General features: G+C 35.2%; 1 protein-coding gene across 9 annotated transcripts; it reads right to left on the reverse strand.

Moving 5' to 3' along the window:
* Positions 1 to 4,872: 4,872 nt before the first annotated feature.
* Positions 4,873 to 9,074, reverse strand: LOC125418367 (N-alpha-acetyltransferase MAK3). Of its 9 annotated transcripts, none has more exons than XM_060811612.1 (4): positions 8,675 to 9,074; positions 8,474 to 8,594; positions 7,878 to 7,983; positions 4,873 to 7,157 (listed from the first exon to the last, which is right to left on the reverse strand). In XM_060811612.1, exon 4 carries the CDS (start codon positions 5,937 to 5,939, stop codon positions 4,980 to 4,982), a length of 960 nt encoding a protein of 319 aa, XP_060667595.1. In that variant the 5' UTR covers positions 5,940 to 7,157; positions 7,878 to 7,983; positions 8,474 to 8,594; positions 8,675 to 9,074; the 3' UTR covers positions 4,873 to 4,979. The 9 variants fall into 9 exon arrangements, with proteins under 9 accessions (XP_060667595.1, XP_060667594.1, XP_060667593.1 ...); XM_060811611.1 differs by having other exon boundaries at positions 8,669 to 9,074; XM_048461745.1 differs by having other exon boundaries at positions 6,711 to 7,157; positions 8,675 to 9,065.
* Between the last annotated feature and the right edge of the window lie 233 nt (positions 9,075 to 9,307).

Raw genomic sequence — 9,307 nt, forward strand, 5'->3', positions numbered from 1 at the left:
TTTGGATTTAATACATAGTGATATATGTGATTTAAAATTCGCATCGACTAGAGGTGGTAATAAGTATTTTATCACCTTTATTGATGATAGCACGAAATACTGCTATATATACTTGCTTAAAAGCAAGGATGAGGCTATAGAGAAATTTATTCTCTATAAAACGGAAGTTGAGAATCAACTCAACAGGAAAGTTAAAGTGATCAGAAGTGATCGTGGTGGAGAGTATGTAACTCCTTTCGGAGAGTATTATGCTCAACATGGCATAATAATGAAGTTACTCCACCATATTCGCCACAATCAAATGGTGTGGCTGAACGAAAAAATAGAACCTTGAAATAAATGATGAATGCAATGTTGATAAGTTCTGGAGTACCTCAGAACTTGTGGGGGGAAGCCATTTTGTAGGCAAATGACCTTTTAAATAAGGTGCCTCGGAAAGATAAGGTAAAGACATCCTATGAAGTATGGAAGGGAAGACAACCCTCCTACAAATATTTACGAGTGTGGGGGTGTCTAGCTAAAGTAGTTGTACCTACACCTAAGAAGGTGAAGATAGGTCCCAACACTGTTGATTGCATCTTCATAGGATATGCACAAAATAGTAGTGCATATCAGTTTCTCGTGTATAGGTCAGAAATTTGTGATATACACAAGAACACAATAATGGAATCGAGAAATGCATCATTTTTCGAACACATTTTTCCATATAAAGTGGAAGAAGGACCGAGTACGTCTAAACGAACTTATGATACTATGGATGATGATAATCATGATAGTGATCAAGAACAAGAAACTGCGGTTGAGCTTAGACGTAGCAAGAGAGTAAGAACGGAAAATTCCTACGGTCCGGATTTTCTTAATTATATGCTAGAAAGTGAACCTCAAAGCTTCCAAGAGGCCATAAATTCTCCTGAAGGGAATTTATAGAAAGAAGCGGTTAAAAGTGAAATTGATTCCATCCTGCAGAATCACACTTGGGAATTGGTAGATCTTCCTCCAGGTTGTAAACCTTTGAGTTACAAATGGATTTTTAAAAGGATGATGAAAGCAGATTGAACAATAGATAAATACAAGGCAAGGCTTGTAACTAAGGGATACAAGCAAAAAGAAGGCCTTTATTATTTTGACACTTATTCTCCAGTCACGAGGATAAATTCCATAAGGATGGTACTAGCAATCGCAGCATTGCGGGATCTTACAGTACATCAAATGGATGTGAAAACAGCCTTTCTGAATGGAGATCTAGAGAAAGAGATCTACATGGAGCAACCTGAGGGTTTTACTGCTCCAGGACAAGAAAGGAAAGTCTGTAGATTGGTAAAGTCCTTATATGGACTTAAACAAGCTCTAAAGCAATGGCATCAAAAATTTGATAATGCCATGCTAAAGAATGGGTTCAAAATAAATGAATATGACAAGTGTATCTATGTAAAAGATACAGAGAATGGATATGTTATTCTATGTTTGTATGTAGATGACATACTCATAGTAGGTAGTGACGACAATATGGTCTGAACTACAAAAGCCATGTTAAATTCTAAATTTGACATGAAAGATATGGGGCTTGCAAATGTGATTTTAGGTATGAAAATCACGAGAACTTTGAATGGAATCATTCTTAGTTAAACTCATTATGTAGATAAAATACTGGCTAAGTTTAGTAATAATGATACTAGTATAGCCAAAACACCCATAGATATGAGTTTACACTTATCCAAAAATAAAGGAGAAGGTGTATCTCAAGTAGAATATGCTAGATTGATTGGAAGTCTGATATACTTGATGAGTTGTACCAGACCAGACTTAGCCTATGCAATAAGTAGACTAAGTAGATACACAAGTAATCCAAATGAAGATCATTGGAAAGGGATCATTAGAGTACTAAGATATCTACGATATACTCGTGAATACGGACTGCACTATACAAGATATCCTGCTGTATTAGAAGGATACAGTGATGCAAATTGGATATCAGATATAAAGGATTCAAAATCCACTAGTGGCTATGTATTCACATTAGCAGGTGCAGCTGTGACATGGAAGTCCTCGAAACAAACTGTGATAGCTCGATCCACTATGGAATCCGAGTTTATTGCTCTAGATAAATGTGGTGAAGAGGCAGAATGGCTACGACAATTTTTAGAGGACATTCCGAGGTGGCCTAAACCTGTGCCAGCAATAAGTTTACATTGTGATAGTCAATCTGCGATTGGCAGGGCACAGAATATTATGTATAATGGAAAGTCTAGACACATTCATCATAGACACAATTCCATTAAACAATTAATCTCAACTGGAGTTATCTCAATAGACTATGTAAAGTCAAAAGATAACATTGCGGATCCGCTAACCAAAGGGTTAAATAGAGAACTAGTTGAGAAGTCATCGAGGGGAATGGGATTGAAGCCCGTGAATAAAATCAATACGATGGAAACCCAACCTAGTTGATTGGAGATCCCAAGATCTAGGTTCAATGGGACAACTCAATTGTAAAGACTAGTATGGATCACTGTGGGAGTTAATCCTCTGCTCATTCCTATGATGAAACAATGATAAAAAGAGGTTAAGCATAAAAGTATGCTTTTAATGATTCCTATAAGTGTGTGTTTAGTAATCTATGCATAGGTATGCTGATTATATAAGAAATAGGAATCACCTATGTGAGAGAGAAGAGTGGCCGCTTTAAAGGAGAATTGTTTAGGGCACAATTCTTTAGAAACTCTCGCAGAACCAGGGAGGTGTTCAGGGCCAAAATGAACACAACAGTGAGAACCGAAGTGTATCAGGAAGGAATCATGTGTAGGCTATGTTGTCATTTACATAAAAAACGAAATGGTTCAAAGATATCGCTTCTACCATAAGTCAGTAAAAAAAATGTAGTCTCTCAAAGGAAGGTTCAAAGAGTAACACCTACCTATCCTATGCAGGTTCCGACTGTAGAGCTTTACCACTAGAGTCATGTTTGTATTTTTAAATCAAATCATTCATGTGGGGGATAGTTAGAGTTGGGCCTAGGCCCACAAGTGTGAATGATTTGGGTTTTCGGTTGTTGAGTTTTGTTATAATAATTTTTATTTAAATCAAATAATATTTTTTTTGATAATAGTGGGAGAGAGTTTTACGGGAGAATAACTCCTTGGTGAGAGTTTGAAGGTTGCACGTACTGCAACGTTCTTTTCAATTTTTATTTTGGAAGGAAATACAGAAAAAAAAAATGTGGTAAAGTGAAGGTACACAGAGAGTTCGAAGAGAAAAAGCTTCAGAGGTGCTGAATCTGAAAGCTTTTGCAGTCGTTGTATCCTAGGAGACGTTCGCTACAAAACTCCTGCACCGGTGGACGTAAAAGGTCTTAAGGACACTGTGGTATCACACAGGCCTCGGTCAACCTTTCTAAAAAGTAGATCAATTTCAAGGACCTACAGGTTCTAAAATGCTTTATTTATTTTGTATTTATTTTTATTTATTTTGTATTAAATTGTCCACATGTATGTAAATATGATATTTTCCCAACAATTACATGGTGAAGAATGCCCCTATACATGAGGCTGGGTTTTAGTTGAAGAAATTGAAGGTTTTTTTAGCATACAGGTACGGTTAGTTGTGTTTTTACGCCTAGGAATTTTAATAAGGTAGCTCACTTACTAGCAAAACATGCTTTACTTGTTGTTCAAGTCTGAATCTTGGTTTGGTAATGGTTCTCCAAGGTGCTTTGAATTTTAATTTTGTTGATCAATAAAAGTTTCATTTTATTGTTTTGTTTTTGAAAAAAAAAAAAGCACATCAACAGCATTTTAATAAATTAGAAAACTCAGGTAAAAATAATAAATATTATATCAAATTCTATCAAGTTCAAAGCAAAAGATTATCAAAAGGAGGTCAGTGAGGTTGATTTGGTTTTCCTCTCCAAAAATAGGATACTGACACTAGAGTCTGCGGAAAACAGGCCAAATAATTTCCATCCTTGCTTTTATGTTGATAATAATAATAAAAATAAAGACATCCAAGAACTAAAGCATTCATACAAACACTATGAAAGAATTAAATGAATGGTGAAAAGGAAAGCGAATGTAAATGCTAGTGAAGTAAACAGATATGCATTGAAGAAAATTTTCTGGGGCAGGTAGCAATTAGCGAGGAGGAAAGCTTGGCATAAACTGTTCCCAATTAGAAGGAGGTGCTTTCGAACTTGAAGAGGTTGAATATATAACAAAACCTAACGCGGATCCGGAGACTCTTTGGGATGGAATGCAATTTCATTTTCATCCAGTTGGGAGAGGAAATTTGTTGTAGCCATAAGGCCATAATAACACTTGATGACCGGTCATGGTTCGGTGAGTACTTTACTTTTCCATTAGGATATAAGAAATTAGTTCAAAAGTACCAACCAAGAATTATCATGGAATAACAAAATGTAAATATAACCATAATTTTTTAATGCCAAAGGATAAGAAATTCCACATAAAATGATCCTAAAATAGCTGCTTTGAATTAAACTTTCCAAGCATGCAAAACAAATGAAAAAAATTGGAAAAATACAAAATGAAGTTAGTTAAAGAGTTCTGAACAATCTTTATCCTATCCATTCTAAACATACAAAACTGGGTCACAAAAGACATCTAACTTTGGTCCATAAAATAAAGTAAATTTCGATCCTTCCGTGAACAATTTCTTTCATAGGTCAGTGGCACATCTATCCGAATACGCAGAGAGCAAATTCACAGCAAATAAATTATGCCAGTGAGAAATCTTAAACATAACCAGGCATAATAATTGCACATAAACTAGAACAAAAGTAGAAGGTATCATCATAATTTAGAAAATAATAATAAGAAGAATAAGATTACAAATACGAATAATAAATACTTTCTGGGGTATATGAATATTGGACGTTCTAATAATCAAAATTCCAGCATCCAAAAAAAGCAAAAAGATTTTTTTTTTTTTTCAAGAAAAAAAAAAAAGTATTGATCAGCAAAGTATTATGGATGAGTGGCCCTGGGAGTATGATATCTGGGATGAATCCATACCCCTTTATACAAAGCTTTGGATTGGTATCCGGCTGATCTGTGAGCAATAGCTTCGTTGAAAATCACAACTAGCTTGTTGTGATTATCCAGCGACGTCATGACTGTCCCACAAGTGACAATTTCAGAATCACGATTATTCTCTTCCAATCCCAGCCGCTTCTTGAGACCCACAAATCTGACATAGTTTTTCCTTAACTCAAAAATAGGAAAAGGAGGAAAAGGAGGATGTTGTGCGGCAAGATCGACATTGGAAAGCAAGTCAAATTTTTGGATAACTAAGTTTTTAGGACAAAGCCGAATTCCCCTGCCATTGGGGCTGAAAAAGTAGAATATTCCATCATGATAAGCACTCCCTTTAATGTTAACCAAGTAGGTCCGAGGACATTGAATTCTATATCCGGTCCAATACGCGCAGCCATGGCGGACAACTTGCAAATCCAAAAAATTATCATCCAAAATAAAACGATTTACCACGACCACAATGCAATCCCCGGACAAAGGAGGAGATGAAAACGCAGCACAACAGTGTCGGGAGACTCTGGTGTCGGGAAATTTTGGAATTCGTACTGTCGAATCGTAGTTGCAGAAGGGTTGTATAAAAAACATTGAACCAGTAACGGCCTGGAATACCAGCAGCCATCCCATGCTTGATGCCAGACATTTTGCTCCTACTAGCCCGTGTAATTGGGGAATAGGCCAGGGATACCATAGACCTGTTTTACTTATCATATAACATTCAAAACCTGGATAAAGAAGAAACAACGGCTCTCTTGTTGATTCAATCTCAGCAGTAGCGCTATTTGAGGCACGAAGGAAACGTTTGCACACGAGACGGAAACTCAGCACATCACAGTAACCTAAACGCTTTGCTATTGCTGATAACATCTCATTAGGAAGGTCATCCAACGACATGCTTGTGAGATCTTTTCTTATTTTCTTCTTGATATCTTCTTGTCTTTCACTCACCTGTTCATGAAGAAGATATATATATATATATATATATATGTATAGCGGTTCTACTTCTACTTCTCACAGTTGTTTTTTAAGCCCCATTGGAGATGTCATTCCGTAAATATCCTTATTCTACTAGGCAAACTCACTCACAAATTTTTTATTTTTTTTATTTTTCTTAGGGTAATTTAGACCATTAGATTAGAATATGCATACATCCTAGGGTAAATTAAGAAGACGGCTACTACGACACTCACTCACAACTGTTTTTTCTAGGGTAATTTAAGACCATTATAATATATGTATGTTCTACTCTAGAGTAAATTACTAAGGCGGCTATCATTATATGTCCTTATTCTACCAGGAAATTCAAAACATTTCAAACAAGGACTTTCTATTTTGATTCGAGCTTGGCCAATACAATGCAATGCTAAACATTTCTTTTTGGATTCCTTTCTTTATTATTTTCCTTATTTGGCTTTTATGAGGACATCCTCAATAGCAAAAGGATTTCAAAGCAAAAGCCGATAAAAAATAAAAATAAAAATGAAAATTTAAAGAAAACATGGTTATCAAAAGGAGGCCAGAGTTTGGAGAAATCAGGCCAGATAATTTCCGTCCAATTAAAACAAAGACAACCAAGAATTATGATGTGCTTAAAGCACCTGTGATTCATACGACAAACATACTATAAAAGAATAAATGAATTGCGATAAAGAAAACGCGTAGCACTGAAGATGCAATGCTTTTCGTAAGTTAGATAATCTCATCTTAACAAGCAGTTAGTGGTTACAGAATAAATATCATAAACATCATTCTAAATAATTATAGAATGCAACATACAAGTGTAGGTAACTGTTCGAGTTAGAACTTGGAAATTCTAGATTAAAAGATTCAATGTAACCCGCAACATTTTCAGATGCTAGATAATCAGTATGCCTCTGCCCCTAATCCTTATGAATGAAAGGGTGCAAGTCTGGCAGTGGAAGCAGTAACTTCAAACGGAAAGCATCAACCCCGCTCAAATAATATCGGAAGAGCCATTTTGCCCTGATAAATCCAAGACGACCATATAGTGCAAGTGCTCCTTTGTTTGTGACTTCTGCTTCTAATGTCACCTTCATATGAGGAAAACCAAACAAACATGAAGTGACAAGTTCCATCTTCAACTTCCGAACACTGATATAAAACGAAAATCCACAAATTGATATACATATAAATTTCAAAATAACAAGAACAATACCTAACTGAATTAAGACAAAAGAGAACTAAAATGTAATCAAAACCATTTCAAATCTTAAGAGAATAGAAGCAAGTCAGAGTATAAAATTTGATTCAACGAAGCTGCTTCCTATCATAATTTGGTCAGTAAGTTATAACGACCACTGACTTTCAAAATCACAAAATATAGTAATAAAAAGTAAGAAAAAGAATTATGAAAGGAATCTAGCTTAATGTAATTGGGTGTTTCCAAGGTTAGCTAGGATTATAGAATGCATGCAGTATAACATTAACAACCCAATCACACATCCATTTATGATCTTCTCTAAAGAATATAGGTACTATCAAAATAAAAAATTAAGCTTTACACTTCTAAGCATCATTCCAAAATCAACCAATTCATTGCATTTCATTTAATACTTCATAAGCCACACAAGGGGCGTTTCGTATACGGTGCCAAAATTGGTTGGGAAATAGCAAATCATAATGTAAATATAGATCAAAGTAAGGTAAATGGCAAATGAATAATAAATTTGAACCAAAAAATTAAAAACAAAAATCATACAACAAAGAAGGTGAGGGAAGGAGAGGAAATATGAATCATTCAACAATCACAACATAATAAAAAATACAACATAAAAAAATAAACAAAGCTCCCATTATTATTCCATATTTTACCAGTGATCGGAAGAAAGTAATGGAAAAATATCTAAATTCTGCTTATATACCCCTTCACAACCCGATTCCATCATGACTTTAATAGATCTGGCAACAAGTTCTGCAGCTGCAATATGAAAAATAAATAATAAAAAATAAAGATTAAGATTTCCAATAATTGCACAACAGAAAATTCATAGTTCATAATTGCATAACAAAAAGCATGTATCCAAAGACAATTATTTATTTTTCATGCTGTATTAGGGAAAAACACACTGATGAATGCAGACATATGAACAGAACTTAAACAGAATCAAGGAATCTTTTTGACGATTAAAACAAAAAAGGACAAACTTCGACATAAAGTAGAAAAATTTATTCACAATTGACATATCAAATAGCAACATAAATCATCAAATTCCAGCCCTTTTGATATATGCAAATCCTAATCAAGATACGGTTCGTTCTCCACATTGTAAAACCTCAAAACAGACTCAAAATGCACGTCTAAGAATCCATGTAATTCACCCACTAAGAAAAGCATAACATTATATATATATATATATATATATATATATCTAAATCTTTGAGTAAAATAATAATAATAATCATAATACCAATGCCTCTTCCTCTACAGGGTTTGATGACAACCAACATGGCGATGTATCCTCTGAAAGTGTTCCTATGCTCACCCATCTTTCAAACCACCGTTCCTACACATTTGCCTCTATGGAATCCCTGAAAAACACAAAAACCTCAAAAACCCAAAAGCAGAGGAAGAAGGAAAAGGCAGAGAAAATGGAATTCATTACCCATACGAGAAAGGAGAGCTGGGGCCATAGACAGACGAAGTAGTGGGTAGGTGAAGATGGAGTAGGGCTCGCTGAGTTCTTGGTCAACGAGGCGCATGATCAGCGGTAGATGATGTTCGCCCCCATAGCTCACGTACTCTATCTCCGATTCCTCAATTTCCGCTTTTTCTTCTTCTTCGACTCCATTCCCTCCCGCTCTCTCTCTCTCTCTCTCTCTCTCTCTCTCTCTCTCTGTGTGTCAGCGTATCTCTGCCGCTTCCTCTTCAGTATGATGAGATTCGCCCTTTATTGGCCTTTTCGAGGCCTTTGCTTCAAGCTTGAGGGCCGTTGCCCAATGACTGCTCCAATTTGTTTTCATTTGGCACACCATTCAAATCTTTATCCGCTACACACATTCATATACTTCGCCCTTGATATATATTTATATGTATATATATAGTTTCCAATTATAATTTATTTTATCCTTGATTAAAAATACCAAAATGAATTATGCATTTGTTTAACTTCTAGATATTAAATTAAATCAGCTTTAATTTCTAAAAGCTTGGACAATTAGATCCGAGCAAAGCCTCAATTGGTCATGCAAAATGATCAAATCAAAATAGCAAATGTTATCAATGTTTTGCATATGTTTGACAC

Source organism: Ziziphus jujuba, chromosome 9 (assembly GCF_031755915.1).
Source record: "Ziziphus jujuba cultivar Dongzao chromosome 9, ASM3175591v1".
Classification (NCBI taxonomy): domain Eukaryota; kingdom Viridiplantae; phylum Streptophyta; class Magnoliopsida; order Rosales; family Rhamnaceae; genus Ziziphus; species Ziziphus jujuba.

What these genes read in the sequence shown, in the direction of transcription:
- LOC125418367 (XM_060811612.1), bottom strand. Translation starts at nt 5,939, where the DNA reads ATGTCGTTGGATGACCTTCCTAATGAGATGTTATCAGCAATAGCAAAG.